Source organism: Heteronotia binoei, chromosome 7 (genome assembly GCF_032191835.1).
Source record: "Heteronotia binoei isolate CCM8104 ecotype False Entrance Well chromosome 7, APGP_CSIRO_Hbin_v1, whole genome shotgun sequence".
Classification (NCBI taxonomy): Eukaryota; Metazoa; Chordata; class Lepidosauria; order Squamata; family Gekkonidae; genus Heteronotia; species Heteronotia binoei.
This window is the reverse complement of record NC_083229.1, coordinates 53,068,843-53,085,919: the sequence shown is the minus strand read 5'-3', so window position 1 is coordinate 53,085,919 and position 17,077 is coordinate 53,068,843. Positions and strand designations below refer to the sequence as shown.

Here is a 17,077-nt window from a genome sequence, read left to right as displayed (position 1 = left end):
ACAAAGAGTCTAGCTAGGACTTTAGAAAGCTATTGCAAAATTGTATTCATTTCAGGCACAATTCAAACAGATAAGTGTTATGAACTGTTATAATTGCAATTTAACCCCTGGAAAATGACTAGTTATCATTCGAAAAAACGTATTTGTAAATATGCATTAATTTAGCATACTTCAGAACTCATTTTATCCATCAGTTAAGAGGCTCAGTTTAAGGTAGTAGATATCACATAGATATCTTCATAGCCTTGGATGCTCCTATCTGTAAAAAAAAGAATTGCAGATTTATGCCCCGCTCTTCTCTCTGAATCAGAGACTCAGAGTGGCTTACAATCTCCTATATCTTCTCCCCCCACAACAGACACCCTGTGAGGTGGGTGGGGCTGAGAGGGCTCTCACAGCAGCTGCCATTTCAAGGACAACCTCTGCCAGAGCTATGGCTAATCCAAGGCCATTCCAGCAGCTGCAAGTGGACAAGTGGGGAATCAAACCTGGTTCTCCCAGATAAGAGTCCATGCACATCTGTAAGACGGTCTCTCCCCTATGCTCCACAACAGCTTCACTCGCTGGAGCAAAGTCTTTTGTAGGCAAAATCAGCAGATGCCTAGTCTCGTGTCTTCTCCATTGTGGCCCCCACTTTCTGGAATGGCCTGCCTAAGATCAGGAAGTCTCCCACTCTCATGGCCTGCCTAAGATCAGGAAGTCTCCCACTTTCTCAAACTATGCAAAACTGAATTATTCAATTATTTTCTTTAATATTATGCATAAGGAGTCTTTTATCCATGTTTAGTTTATCTAGCTTAATCCAGAGGAGGTCCCTGTCAACTGAATCAAATGTGCTTTTTAAATCTAAAAAAGCAACAAATAATTTCTAGTTATTTTGCGCAGTGTACTTGTTGACTAGATGGGATAGGGTAATGCAGTGGTCTTCCCTTTGCAGAAGTCCAGCTGTTCAGGGCCTAGAATTTTTTCCTGCAACATCCAGAGATTGAGCTTGACTAATGGATGTTTGGTTGGAGTAAAGCTTGCCAATGATGGAGAGAAGGCTAATCAGCCTGTAATTGGCAGGGTCAGTGTGATCACCATTTTTGTATAGCGGGACCACTGTTGTCCTGTTCTAGAGTGGGCTTAAGACATCTGTTGTCCTGTTGTGTTCTGTATTTTACTAGTAATAAGCTCCAGCTCAATTATGAGAAGTCCAAAATCTTAGTTTTCTCAAAAAAGTGGAGACTTTACAAATGGGTTACTGATGGTAAAGAGAGAGAGCAAGTCAAGTATTTTAAATACTTAGATATTTATTTTCAATATAATGTGACTTGGTCTACCCATCGCAAGTATGCAGTGAAGATAGCTAACATCAGTGCACCTGCCATAGCTCGCTTTTTTTATGGCAGAGGTAACCAATTTGTGCCAGCTGCCATAAAAATATTCAAAGCCAAAGTGATTTCACAACTTCTGTATGGCATCCCAATCTGGATTGGATCTTATGAATGTGCTATTGAACGTGTCCAATCCAAATTCTTGCGTAAAATTCTGGGCCAAAATTCTGCCAAAATGTGTCCCATATGCAGTTAGCTGCTTAGAAACTGGCATGTCTTTAATGGTTACTAATGCATGGCTCAATACCTTCAAATTTTGGCGACGCTTGCACTACAACTCTGAACCGGGGAGCTATATCGTTCAAATGCTTTCTGAATTTAATTTGTCAAATTGGTCAGCACATATTGAGAGAAAAATAACAGCAATGGGTTTATCCCTAGAACTATTGTCCATGCTGTCCTTCACCACCGCAGTCCAACAAATTAAAAACAGGTTGCTAGATATTGAGCGCCAAGACCTATACAGTCTGGCTAAGAAAAGTTGTTCCCCACTGAGTTTTGAGATCTCTCTTAGTACTGGGAAAATGGCCTCATATCTATCCGTCTTGCAGGTGCCACAGCAGCGTAGAGCTTTTTCCCTTGTCAGATGCAACGCCATGCCCTCTGCCATTCTTTATGGCAGATTTAACAAGGCATCCTAATCAGTCAGATACTGTCTCTGTAAGCAAAAATGTGTGGAGTCAGTTACTCATATTCTTCTTTATTGTAATTTGTATACAGTTCTTCGTCACAAGTATATACATCCTCTTTTGGTTAGCATGATTGATTGTTCTGATGTACTTAAGGTCTATAGTCTTTTGAACGATACTTCGTCTAGTGTCACTGAGAAAGTGGCTAAGTTTCTTTATTCTGTTTTAAAGGCACGCCAGAGGATCTCATAGAAATAGTTTATCTTTATGCTTTTCCTGATGTATATGTATGCAATCATTCCATTTTATCTTTTTTTAAACCAGTTTGCTCCTATATATATATCTATATATTTTATGCCAATAAAGGCTAACTTGACATGAATATTATGCCTGCACGTGGACCCAATTCACTCCAATTAAAATAGAAATAAGGTTTGTTTACAAAACAAGTAAGTAAAAACACATGACATTGATAGAGGAGTGTACAGGGTACAAAGGAACACACACATACAAAAAAACAAACTTCTCTAACTACTCTAACCAGCACTTATTCTCAGTGTCTCCTAATTCAAGGTTCTACTAGAGAATGCAGCATCTTGGCTTTACTCTTAGGCAGCCTAGTGGAAGTCCTGGAGGAATTAAAATAAACTTCCATTTAAGCATTCAGATCCACAGCCTTCCAGTGTTGTCCTCTGGCAGAGCGTCAGGCTTTTCCCTGAGCCTCTGGATTCTGTGTCTGCAGACTTTCTCTGTTCTGAAGTCGTTCAGTGGTTCTGGATTCCTCTTTTTGGTCTTGATTGGGCTTCATTTATACAGAGCTGGCTGTCATCTCCTGTCATGTTAGATGTCAGTGTTAGATGGGCAACTGTCAAATAGTTAAACTGAATTATTCAAGAGAGCTTTTCTACACAGGAACTGTACTAAATGATGAATAGAAGAATTATTAGGGACTGTGGTCTGTACTACTGTGTATAGCTCACTGAAATTAGGATCCTGTTACGGCATTTTGCATCATTTAAGGTGTCATGTTAATACTTATGCTTTGCTTGAATTCTATTTTTAAATTTCTGATTGATTCTACAATCCTAATCCTATTGCATTTTTACTGAATGTCCCATATGTTAATTGGTATTGACTTTATGTAATCTGCCTTGTGAACTATAAATAATATCATATCATATCATATCATATCATATCATATCATATCATATCATATCATATCATATCATATCATATCATATCATATCATATCATATCATATCATATCATATCATATCATATCATATCATATAACATAATATAACATAACATAACTTCTGGCCAAGCAGAATAAGCCTGGAACCAGAGATAGTGTCTGCCTTGGGGATGCTTTTGAAAATGACACACCCATGACTTCAGCAATGGGAAATGGAAAAACACAATTATACCAGACCGCCTGGTGAATGTGCCTAAATATTGTGAATAGATTTGGGGGAGGAGGTGCCCAGTTGCAGCCTTTTTTGGTAATATTCTCATGGCAGACTTTCTTCTCCTGCTCTAAATAAAGATTCACATGTATTCTTTATACATTGGTCTACCAAGTATGAATATATATAGCACATACTTATAGCTTGATTCCAGGTTTTAAAAAAAAAATTGAGTCTCTTATGGCAGATAGTATAACAGCAAATCCAGTGCTATTGTTAAATTTCTAGCACAATCCTGTGATAGTCCAAGGGGACTTAACATGACATGCACGATCTCCAGGGCTGCCTTTAAAAATGGGAGGGAAAAGACCAATGAAAACACATCAGCCCTTCGGAGGGCATAGGAGAGAGGCTGGAGAGAGGGGGAGGATTTGGGTGCCTGTTTCTTTTCCCTCTCAGTTCTGATGCCAAGAGGGTACACAGACCATGATCTTAGACTAGTAAGGGGATAACTCCGGTAACTCTCTCCTACATAATGACCTGATAGCCTTCTTGCTCTGCTTCTTTATGTTAGGGATATATACCTCTGTAACTTTTTTGGGGGTATTTTTATTTGTTAATTTTAGTTTGAGTCAATTGAGCACTTTTATAAATGGTGATTTGGGGCTTGGGCATTAGTGGTGATTCAGGGCGTTACTCACAACTCTCAATCTAAAACAAGTAAACTTGAAAAAGAAAACATCTCTTGCGGCACCCATGGCCCCCTGCTGCCGTTCACTGATGATGCGGTTATGCATGTATGACTAAGATTGAAAAACAAAATGGCGCTGAACTAGAATTGATGGGGACACAAGTTGTGATGGCTTGATGATGCTGGAGCAATCAGACAGGGAAGTTCTGTTTGTGGTCTGTCATCAAGCGTTTAGGAGCAGAACTGAGTCAAGGCAGGATGGGTTGCCTATGACTCACAGACCATTCCCAGTTGTTGCTGTCTGAATGTGCACTTTAAATCCAACAGACGTCCATGGTTATGTTGGATATAAATGCACGTCTGACTGTGGCCTATTTCTATTTGGTGACTCAAACATATCTCTGTATTTATATGGGTGTAAGCAAAAAGGCTCAGGTAGAGTAAAAAGATCATACAGTAACTTGATGGAAGACTGATCCAAATGGGACTCTGATGAATTCATATTTAATAAATCCAACTCCTGCCAAATGTAACACACTACTAATGTTCTTTCCTATTTGAGGGGGCCAGTAAAAACAACAGATTTTCCTGCTGCAACAATTGTTCTAGTTCACTTAAAGGATGATGACACTCAATTAGTAGCATCAGAGAAAGAGAAACAGGAAGATGATCCCCACCCGTAAAATCTTGAACACATAGCCTCTTAATCAAATGTAGAAAAATAAAAAAAAAACACACACACAAAAAAGTCAATTATATGCTCTTGGGACTAAAAATGTAATGTTACCCCTTTTATTGATATCCATATTATCATTTAATATGGTAAGTACTCTTTGTATTGAAAATTCATAGAGCCTCAAACCTGCCTTCTAAATACTGATGTCCTTTGATGATCTTGAATACATTAAGGGAAATAAAATATCAGCATTAAACCCAAACCAGGTAACCAATAAAGCTCAGCTTTTTCTTCCAGTTCTAGTGTTAAAGTTGCTTGTTAAAACAACCTTCATATTGGGAAAAGTCACCATCAATTCATCATATAACCCTAGTAACATATTCCAATTTTCATTCATCATTAAGAGAAGCCATGTTGGATCAGGCCAATGGCCCTCTGTGTCACAAGGTGGCCAGATAAACCAGGCACCTTCAGGAGTTCCATCAGTAGGGTCAGGATACTAGAAGTCCTCCCACTGTGCCCCCCCACCCAAGCACCACGAATACAGAGCATCACTGCCCCACACAGAACGTTCCAACAATATGCTGTGGCTAATAGCCACTGATGGACCTCTGCTCCATATTTTTATCCAATCCCCTCTTGAAGCTGTCTATGCTTGCAGCCACCACCACCTCCTGTGGCAGTGAATTCCATGTGTTAATCACCCTTTGGGTGAAGAAGTACTTCCTTTTATCCATTCTAACCTGAGTGCTCAGCAATTTCATTGAGTTCTCGTATTGTGAGAAAGGGAGAAAAGGAGACCGTTTTTGCACATAGCTTACCTCGCAGTCACAATCCTGTTCCCTCTGCAGCGTCTGTTGGATTTCCCACCATCTGCGTCAGAGTTACAGGAAGTGCCGCGGCTTTTGCGTAGCAAATGTAAACTGGGTTTTAGCGGTTTACGTTTGCTACGCAGAAGCTGCGGCACTTCCTTAACTTCGGCGCAGATGGTGGGAAATCCGACCAGATGCTGTGGGGGGAACAGGATTGTGACTGCGAGGTAAGCTGTGTGCGAAAATGGTAGGACTTCTTTTACTATCTTCTCTATGCAATATCAGCATCTGGCATTAAGTAAATTAAAATAAAAACCAAGAGGAAATTGTCCAGAGTAACAAAAAGCCTTCCCTATGAGGAAGGTTTGAAAAGTGTTTATGCATGTGTCTTTTGCTTCTGCTTTCTTCTCTGGGGCTGTGTTCTCTTTTGGAGTGGAAAGGAGGGGGAGGCAAGAGAGTCCCATGGCAGATTCAATACTAACATTTTATTCCAAGTATAGGCTTTTGTATCCTTTGGAGAGAGGGTGGGTGGATGGATTCTTCTGACAAGCACCATGTACATTCTTTCACATTTATTGCTTGCCTTGACTGGACCCTCATATCTGAACCTGTGTCTCACCCAGATCTTCTGTCTCTCCCTATCTGCAGTTGTTAAAACTGCTACTGACCTTTCTCAAGCTTTAAAACATGAAACACTTCTGGAAGATCAAAGAAGCATTTAAAGCCAGCGAGCTTAGAATGATGTAACTACTTAGGATGACACTGTTATAGAGAAATTCAGTCTGCATTACTTGGTTTTTGAGGGCAGCCAGATAAGGACATTGGTTGTATTATGTTAATATGTATGCCGTGGTGACCTGCCCACTAGGCAGTTGCTGACCTATGGTACCAGAGTGTGTGTGTGTGTGTGGGGGGTGATCCTAGAGTGCTCTTAGGACCCTTATCACTGAACATAAAAGCCAGGGTTTCTGGAGTGGGGGGGCACTTAATATTGTAATCCCTCATAATCTCAAAAATCTGCATTTCAGCAGAACGTGGAAGGATGTATCAATCCTGTTAAGGTCACAGGGGCAAATTTTTTCAGTGTAGGGCCTATTCAAAAAGCTTCCTTGAAAAACCATTGTAGGTATAATGTTCAGTCTTTAAAGAAAAAAGCTCTGCAATAACATGAGATGGTAAAATAGTACATATGTTTTTTTAAAAAAAAATATAAGACAATTTGGATAAAACAAAAAAAGGGGCCCCTTGTAAGCCATTTTGAGTTCTTTTTCTGATATATTAGAATATGAACCTATTTTACTTGGTGGCATCACACACACATATTACAGCTGACTTCAAATAATAAAATTCCTTTGTCTAAGTATAAACCTTCAATGAAAGGTAGCTGTACTTTAATTCCATTATAATAAATTAAAATAATTTAATAATTTCCTCTGGATTTGTGCTAGGCATTTTCAATCTCCTGTTGATTCAATTGAAAGAAGTTTTTAAAAATCCTTCTGGTTTTCTTTCTCCCAGGTATCTAGTATCTGTCGGACAGCTATACATGCCGGAGTAATTCGCAGTGAAGGGGGCTTTGTTGATGTTATGCCAGTGGATAAAAGACGGATGTATATTGCTTCATTTCAAAATGGAATCTTTTCAGAAAGGTACTAAGCAGAACATTCAAGAACACAGTTTGCTATCAGTATGCATATACTTGCCATCTTCTTTCTGTCTTATATTACATTTTTGTAGGGTTTATACTGAAACTACTCTAAATAACATTGGGCTGTGAGTTGGCTGTATAAGATACATATGAGTTTCAATGTGGGTATAATGGTTAGAGCAGGGATGTCAAACTCATTTGTTATGAGGGCCAAATCTGACATAAATGAGACCTTGTTGGGTCAGGCCATGTTGGACCTGGCCATGTGTGTACCTATGTAGGATTAAGTAGAAGAGATATAAACTTTATAAAGGTCACAGAGAAACACAATTAAAGATTTTTTAAAAACTTAAAATAAAACATGCTTGAAACATTAGCACTTGTTGGTCTTAAAGGTGCTTTCTTTGTATTTCTGCCATGAGATCCAGGGAACTGAGCAAAGGAAGCTCTGGCTCTTTCCTTACTTCTCCAGGGGACGGGGAGGGGGAGGAGCCTTAGTCAATAGAAGGAAGAGAGGCTTGGCTCAGTAGCTTTGCTGTGCAATTGAGAGAGCCTGGCAAAGTAAGCTATCCCTCCTCCCCTTCCTTTCCAAGAGAGGAGCCTCAGCTGATGGAGAAAATAGAGCTTTTGCTCTGTAGCTCCTGTGCGATTCAGCAAGCCTTGCAAAGCAAGTTGTTATGCAGAAGGAAGCTAGAGATAGGGAGAAGGAAGCAGATGGCAGCCAGTTGCTTGGGGGCCTGATTAGACCCCAGGGCACATGTTTGACATCCCTGGGTTAGAGTTTTGGATTAGGAAGAGCCAAGTTTAAGTCTGCCATGGAAATTTACTGGGTGACCTTAGACAAGTCTCACACTCTTTACCTCACAAGGTTGTGATGATAAAATGGAGGACAGGAGAGTGATTTAAGTGGTTTTGGGTCCCCAGGAGAAAGATGGACTGGAAAAGGAATAATAAAATAAATGATAAATAAATAATAAAGATGGGGGCTGAAGATGAGGGGGCAGATAAAAGTTAGGTTGGTGGATGGATGGGAAGGAGAGAAAGAAGCAGAAAAAAGTGAGAATAAGAGGGTTGCCAGGAGCAGGGGAACAGGAAATAGTGTGGTGAGGGGGGTACAGGGAAAAGTGAGATGCTTTCTAGAAGTCCTTGTGGGTTACTTACCTTACAAGTGGCCCAAAGTGGCCTCACAGCTAGCAGAGTACAACTGGGCCCTAATTATCCCAGCAGGGTTGCCAAGTCCAATTCAAGAATATCTGGGGACTTTGGGGGTGGAGCTAGGAGACTTTGGGGGTGGAGCCAGGAGACATTGGGGGCAGAGCCAGGAGCAAGGGTGTGACGAGCATAATTGAACTCCAAGGGAGTTCTGGCCATCACATTTAAAGGGACAGCACACCTTTTAAAATGCCTTCCTTCCATAGGAAATAATGAAGGATAGGGGCACCTTCTTTTGAGGCTCATAGAATTGGACCCCCTGGTCCAATCATTTTGAAACTTGGGAGGTATTTTGGGGAGAGGCACTAGATGCTATAATTTGGTGCCTCTACCTCAAAAAACAGCCCTCCCAGAGCCCCCGATACCTCCAGATTATTATACCCTATGAGACTTGATCTCCACATAGGGAGTAATGAAGTGCCCAGCAGACATTTTCTCCCCCCCCCCCCCCCCACTATTTCTGGCGACTCTGAAGTGAGGGATTGGCATCTCTACTCACGAGTTGCTGCCAACTTCTTCAAAGTAACACAGAAACACCATCCCAAGAGGAAGCCTTTCCAATAGGAGACTGAAGCCTTTGGAGGTGGAAAGTCACATGGTGGCTATGGGGGAGGGACTTTCCTTCGCCAGCCAGCTGACTGGGGGCGGGAAGGAGCCTGGAAAAGTGGAAGAACCCCCGCTGGGACCTGGGGATTGGCAAGCCTACAGGTAAAGGCTGCTAGCAGGAAGAAAGCAGGGAAAGCTGGAGATGTGGGCAAGTAAAGGCAAGTTGCCTAGTGATTGGGAAGGAGAGGAGGAAGCAGGAAAGGGAGAGAAGCTATAGGAACTTTCAGGGAAGGAGAAGAGGAAACAGTGGGGGAGAAGAAAATTAGATGTCCCCTAAATTTTTTGAAGGTCTCCTGATTACACACACAGACCAATTCAGTGATATATTAGTGAACCCAGAATGCTCTATGCTTAGCTTTAAAAATTTATAGCTAAACATTTCCTATTTAGAATTCAATATAGAAACTTAGAAAGCTGCTAAAGTGACCTTTTATTTTTTATATATAAACAGGGCTTTTTTTCTGCAGGAATGCAGTTCCGGCTGGCTTGGCATCAGGGTGTGTGGTCTAATATGCAAATGAGTTCCTGCTGGGCTTTTTCTGCAAAAAAGTCCTGTGTGAAACAATGGTGATATCAGGGGGTGTAGCCTGATATGCAAATGAGTTCCTGCTGTGGTTTTTCCACCAAAAAGCCCTGAATATAAATAACAAAAGTGCTTGGCAAGATTAAGATTTTACAAGCTAAATTTTGTGGAATAACTTTTGTTATCTTTCTGCAGTTTACAGAATCCTCCAGGAGGCAAGGCATTCAGAGTGTTTGCTGTGGTTTGAAATAGCAAGTAAACAGAAAAGAAAAGAAGAAAATGGCATGCTTGGAAGAAGTGAAAATACTTCCTAAAGTTTGTATAAAGATGTAATATTACTGTACAGAAGATATTTACTCTTTTATGACTGAAAAGGAGCTTAACTGCATGTAAATCTTAATGGGAAGAATCTGTAAATTAAACATAGGATGCATGATGTACTATGAGGATAAGTAACTTGTTTTGATCCTGTGTTAAATATTGCTATATTTTCTTAGCATTTATTCCTATGCAGTTCATTCAAAACTTATAAAATGCTCCAGTTTCAAAATCAAACAACAAAAAACTTACTACATTACTGTTACTGTTGGATTGCACCCAAGTCTGTGCTGAACAAGTAGAAATTGTGCAAGAGGGAAGACAGTATCCAGTGCTGTCTCTGAAGGACCTCTGACTCTCAGGCGTGACTTTTCAGTGTTCAGGGACTGTAGATTGAATGGAGTGGTATCAAAGACACTCCACATCCTGAACATGTATTTCTTTAGATCCAAACCACCCATGATTAGTAGTGTTATGTATGCCACTAGAGTTATCCATAATGTTATCTCTGTTATCAAACAAGATTTGACGTTTGAAATATTAACAAGTATGTTCTTGGCCATAGGATTAATCCCTCATGCTACATAAACTGATGTATAGTGTTGCTGAATGGAGAACCCCACTGTAAAACAATGGATCATATGTGTCCAAATGCATTTATTTTCTGCATCTATCATATTCCTGCAGGGCAGGACACAAATCCAAAGACTGCTATTTTATATACTATTTCACCATTGAATTTGATTTCATTTATGCTGAATAGCCCTGTGTGTTGCTTTTCCCATATTGTGGTATATTAGAAAACCATAATGGTGACATTATCAATCTTTCAATGAAATGTGTATTGTACAAGACTTAAAGCTGATTGATACTACATCTTTGGATTTGTCATTGACTTTATAGTTTCTTTTTAAATACTATTGGTATTCACACATGCATCAAAATATTTTTCCTTTGTTTTGCTACATGTACTACCTCATGTAGTTAGGAAAGTATTGTTAGCTTTTTTTGGAAATAACTTTTTGGAATAAAAGCCAACTAAATATAGATTTGGCGGTCTTTGTAAATCCATATTGAAATGTTAGAACTCATGCTTTGCTTTAAAACATTCCTAGGTTCAAACTCTCCATCTGTGGTTGAAAGACATCAGAGCAGGGCTGGTGAAGAAGTTGCCAGCCAGAATTGATGAATGCAGTTAGTGAATGAAGCATTAAAGACATGATTACAGATGGGGAGACAGAGATATAAATCTTTGCAGAATGAATGAAACACTGATGTATGAATTGTGTGTAGACTGATACACAGATGTTTGCTGAGGTCCTGCTTGGAAGAAGTGTGCATGAAACAAAATCTTAGTCGACTCCTTGTCCAGGACTCTTGGGACTTTATTTTTGCAGTCTTCAGAGGAGTTTTTGGTACCCTATAAAAGAAGAAAATCTCTAATATTTCTAATTGAACTGTGGGACTTATTCCCTTTGGACAGCATTTGCTGTAAAACCTGAAAAGGACTTTTGTAGTCCTCATGTTTTGGAATATAAAATATATATATACTGTATATGATTTTGATATATTCTGTGAAATTTATATATACTGGAAATATTTTCATAGTGAATGGACTGAGATAATAATTGGAAGTATTTTCATAGTGAGTGAACTGAGATTACAAACAATATTTTTTGTAATTTTTTGTATTATTGTATTTGTTATCTGGGGTTAAACCACCAGGTGGGAGTAGGTGATCCCCTGATTTTGTGAACTTCTGTCTGCCGCTGGTCAGCGAGCTGGTGGGAGAAAGCCCCGCCCCAACCAACAGCACCTGGCGTGACATCTCCAGTGTGATGTCACATGAAAGTGACATAACACCAGGAACATCACGTGATGATTCTCTGGTATTTGGGGCAAAACTCTGCGTTTACCATAGAGTCATCATGCTGTGGACATTGTGTGTGGCAATGTCACCCTGCCTCCCCCCCCCTCCCAGAAAGCTCCCTCCCACCCTCCACCGCTGAGAAGGTAGGGCCTGGCAACCCTAAGAAGAACTTTTACACCGGAGTATTTCAGCTAGTCAGGGTACACATGTATGGGCTATACGAATATGAACTAGTATCAGTTTCCATATTAGGAAACTATATTTTATTAGTTACATTTTACAAGGAGGTTTGCAGAGGAATGAACAATTCCAGTATTTACCCAACCTCATTCCTCTACACTTTCCTCCACACTTGCATTCACCAATCTAGCCAAAGTTTTATATGGAGCAAAGGTGGAGGCCAGACCTGCCATTCCAAAACTACTGTGTTGTATGCATGAGGAATAGTTTCTTCAGCCTTTTCCAAAGTAGTTCAAAGAGATCCCAGCTGAGCAGTGCTTTGAACTCTGGTTCTCCCATTCTAGTACACAGTCCACTAGAGTCTACTGTCTTTGTATTCTTAAAAGTAGCCACTATAAAATATCTTAAAGGATTAAACAATCAGAAAACAATCAGAAACTTATGCTTTTCAGCCTGCTCATTCTTTGTTCAGTATTTGCAAAAAATCCGTCTGTTCCTTGTTCTATTTTTATTTATTTTGGAATCTTTTCCCTTCTGAATAAGCAATTCTATTATTGTTTCAGAGCAGTTCAAAACCTTGGGCAGCAGGCAACGTTAAGCACAGAAACAGAAAAGTGATTTTTTTTCATGAAAACTCAGTTTCTGGATTAAAACCAATTGTCTCCACAAAGGATTGTATTGTCTGAACTAATTTAATACTTGCTGCACGGGTGGGGGGGGGGAGTGATATGCCTCCCCTGGCACAGCTATAATTGATTCAAGAGCTAAAAGAAATGGTTTAGTGAAATATTCTGATACTCTCTCATTCATCTAGAATGAATTATAGGCTAAATTAGATTGCTTGGTTTGTGTTGTTTTAAATGATCAAGTGCTTTAGCAGTGTTATTTGGCCTGAAAGTAACAGCTGGCTTTTTCACCACTGGATAGAAATTAAAGAATGTGGTGTGAAATATATATAACTGGGCACCAATTTTTAGTTTGCAAGTTAGCCATTTAGCACTATGAATTCAATTTACACTGACAGTCAAAGTTGCTTATTCTATGCATGTTCTAATGTCAAGATGGATAATGAAGCATTTGCCCAATGTGAGGTGCATTGTATTAGAACACAAGAATTCTTCCTTGCTGATAAGTTTACATTTCATAGTCCTATAATAGACAAGGTGATCTCTTAGTAAGACGGTTTATCCATGAACCTTGCTGAGTGGCTTTTGGCATTCTTTCAGCTCAATTCACTCCACATGACAAACCTCATATGACTAAACTTCATGCTACTGAATTCCCTGAAAGGATACAAATTCAGTAAACAAGAGTGATCCAAGCTACATATCTGAAACATCATATCTTAAAAACTGCCTAAAAGGCTGCATTTATTTCCCCCCTAGGCTGGATCACTTAGTTACAACTCCTCCTGACCTTAAGCATTGTGACAATTCTGAAAAAAATCCCTCCTTCATTGGCCTCTGCTATGCACTTAAATAATTTCTTTCTTCACCCACACTTTCTCAGATTACTCTGTCTCAACCTATTATTTAGGATAGGACAGGCCATGACCAGTACTCCACTGGGCCACTGGTGGCCTGAAATATTCAAAGCCAAGCCCCAGGAACTCTTAAAACTCCTCAGGAGTGTTTGGTTCAGCTCCATCACCAGTGATGGTTCCTGGTGGTGCCAGCTCACCAATTGTCTCCTCCTGCACTATTGCCAATTTGCAGGAGCAAGCAAGAAATGAGGTAATGTTCATTGTTGGTGTTACTGAGGTGAGTGGTCCTGAACTACTAGTCTGTAGACCATGTGACCCTTTAATCTTGACCATGACCATTTTCACTTCCTGGCTACTCTTGACACCCTTCCTTTAGAAATCTTGTCTCTTAGTTTCCCTACCCCTGGTATCTCTTCAGCCAGATAGGAATGCCAGCCTCCAGGTGGGATCTGGGGATCCTCCCAAATTACAACTCATCTACAGGCTACAGATATCAGTTCTGTTGAAGAAAATGTGTGCATTGGAGGGGGACTTTATGTTATTGTACCCCACTAAGGTTCCTGTCCTTCCCAGGCTCTACCACCAAATCTCCAGTAGTTTCCCAGCCTAGCTCTGGGAATGCTACCCACTCATCCTTCGCCAGTGGCTAGGAGGACCTGGCATCCCTAAACCAGTGTGAGGCCTTTTTCTGAAACACTGTGAGGTAGGTTAAGCTGACAGTGACAGGTCCAAAGTCACCCTACTGTATTTCACTGCAGAGTTGGGTTTGAACCTGGGCCTCTCTAACCATTACACCACACTGGCTGAAAACGTTGTTTGTAGAACACTTGAAATGTTCGAATTTATCCATATATTATAGAGTCACCATAAACACTCCATGTGCATTCCTGTTTCTAGAAGAGAGAATTTGAAATATTAGCAATGTCATTAGAAAGGTCAATCCTTTACATAAGGAACAGAGAAAATATATTACAGAAACTGCTGCAACATGAAGCTGATGTTCTCCCACACAGAGACTGCTGCTATCACTATTCTTTTTGCCACAAGGCATTTTCCTCTAGAAAACAAGCTCTTTCATGTCATTTTGTGTCAGTTGAGAAGCTGACACACAGGCATGTTAGGGGGGAAAGAAGACCGAAAAGGACTGTAAGGGCAAAAAATTACCTGTGAGACAATGGACCAGAACATTTATATCAGGAAGTGGAAGAACTGGAGCTGCTGAAGTGGAATAAGATAAGCCCCAAATGATGTCTTTATAATCAGGGAAGTTCTTTAAGGGGAAAAAACAATTTAACAAGGACTGCATGTTAAATAATTACCTAATGTTGAACAGTTCTTCAAAACAGAGTTCCTTTCCTCATTCTTATATCTAGCAGCTACTTTACTTGTAAAGTGCTAATACAGTTAACCTCTACCATCTCTTATGTTTAGGGATGTCTTCTCCAAATTGGAAAATACCTGGAGATTATGGGGGGTGAAGCAGGATTTGCAGAGGGGAGGGACTTCAATGGTATATAATGCCTTCCAAAGCAGCCATTTTCTCCAGGTGAATTGATCTCTGTTGCTTGGAGATCAGTTGTAATCTCAGGAGATCTCCAGCCACCACCTGAAAGCTGCAACCCCTATGTGTTGCTCACATGAGAGCAAGTGTGGTGTAGTGGTTAAGACAGTGGACTCTAATCTAGAAGACTGGGTTTGATTCCCCACTCTTCTAAATTAAGCCTTCTGGGTGACCTTGGACCAATCACAGTTCTCTCAGAACTTTCTCAGTCCCACCTACATCACAAGGTGACTGTTGTGGGGAGAGGAAGGGAAGGCGACTCTGCGCTTCAAGACTCCTTAAAAGGTAGAGAAAAGTGAGATATAAAAACCAGCTCTTATTCTTTTTTTATCCTAAATAAACTGCTGCCAAAGCTCACAACGGAAATCAAAGCAAGCATCAGTGGCCTCTCTTCTGCAAACAAATCCACCAGGATACAGAGAATGTTTGCATAAGTATTCAGAAATGATATGTTGCTTCATTATAAAAAGCAAAATGAAGCATCGTATTGAAAAAAGGCTTGAGAGAAGAGGAGTATTGTTTTCTATGGAAAGAACTGTAGATGCTCTTGACCAAGACAGGTTTCATTCCTTCTTGGAATCAGTTCCATACCTCTCAAATCTTGGCATATGGAACACCTTGATTTGAATTGTCTCCTCTTTTCTTTTTAACCCCACAAAGAATCTGTTTCCTTTTTATTTAGACATGTACACAATTTAGTGTAGCTTAGATACTGGCAAACTACATACTTGGTGTAAACAGCAAAAATGGCCTTCTTAATGTGCATACTAAAAGTAAATAATTATCTTCCAACATAAGCAAACCAGTTTGCCAGCAAAGTCAGATAACTCCTTAATAAGGTTTCTTGAGGGCAAAAAAAAAAGTTTGTCTTTATAATAAACTTATAAAAGCTGAAGTCTTTTGCAGAATTTAAAAATACATCTGATGTTACAGTAAAAACAGTATGAGTTGTTTTAGCATTAAAATGCCTTATGCAAGCAAAAGAACCTGAAATGTCCTGACTTTACTCCTTGGTAAAGTGCAAAATCTTAGCACACTAATGATAAATATAAAAATGAGAGCACAGAGTCCCCCCCCCCCACCAAATTATCTACGTAGATCCAAATAGCACATGCATTGTAAAGTCTGCCTTGATTCTCAGTGAGAAAGGCAGACCCAGGGGTTTCGAACTCATTTGTTATGAAAGCCGGATTTGACATAAATGAGACCTTGTTGAACTGGGCCATGTGCATCATAAAATGTAGATCCAAGTAGCAGAGATATAAACTTTATAAAGGGTACAGTTAAACACAATTAAAGATGTTTTTAAAAAAACTTAAAACATGCTTAAGAGATTAGCACTCTTGCAATATTTTGTTTATTCAACAGTCTCTGATAATTGACACCTCTTGCTCTGAATTACTGCATCAAAATCTGGAAACAATGTCTGTACTGTAGCAATTTTGAGTATGCTGTTCAGGTGTGTATCTGTAAGTTGGAAATCTACTTTTGATTTATCAAAGTTCATTACAGAAATCTCATGGTCAATGAAGGCTATGCAGGGGAACTGCACTGCTGTGTTTTTATTTATTTATTTTAGGGAATGGGAAAGTTTCCTGGCTCTACCCCCAAAGTCCCCAGGTATTTTCTGAGTTGGACCTAATAACCCTAAGTTCCAGGTTTGTGGGAAATTCCTGGAGATGTTGTGGTGGAGTTTGAGGAGGGCAGGGTTTGGTGAGGGGAGAGGCCTCAACTGAATATAATGCCATAAAGTTCACCCTCCAATGCAGATCTTCTTTGTGGTCTCTGTGCTTCACAGTCATGGGATGAAGTGCCAGCGCTGATCCCCGATTAGTAACTCCAAAGTCTGGGATTTTTTGCTGCCCGACCCCTGTAGGCATACGCAACAGCCCCAGTGCGTATGCCCACCCGGTGGGCACGAATATCTCGCAAGTTCCTTCTTTACTGCCGTGTCGGAAAGACTTGTTCTTCGTCACTCCAGTCGGTAGTTATTTACCCTTTTCCTTCTCCGGGTTTCTCTTCGTTTTTCTTTGTTTTTCCTCCTTCCTATTGTGAAAAAAAGACTATTAGTTAGTTGTTTCAAAAC

At 40.1% G+C, this 17,077-nt stretch overlaps 1 protein-coding gene across 1 annotated transcript in view; it reads left to right on the top strand.

Moving 5' to 3' along the window:
* Positions 1-9,851, top strand: part of CRISPLD1 (cysteine rich secretory protein LCCL domain containing 1) — a 48,124-nt gene extending 38,273 nt beyond the window's left edge. Inside the window, exons 14-15 of the mRNA XM_060243624.1 lie at positions 7,109-7,239; positions 9,775-9,851. Coding sequence (XP_060099607.1) covers positions 7,109-7,239; positions 9,775-9,826 — 183 coding nt within the window. The 3' untranslated portion in view covers positions 9,827-9,851. The remainder of the gene's footprint in view (positions 1-7,108; positions 7,240-9,774) is intronic.
* Positions 9,852-17,077: the final 7,226 nt, after the last annotated feature.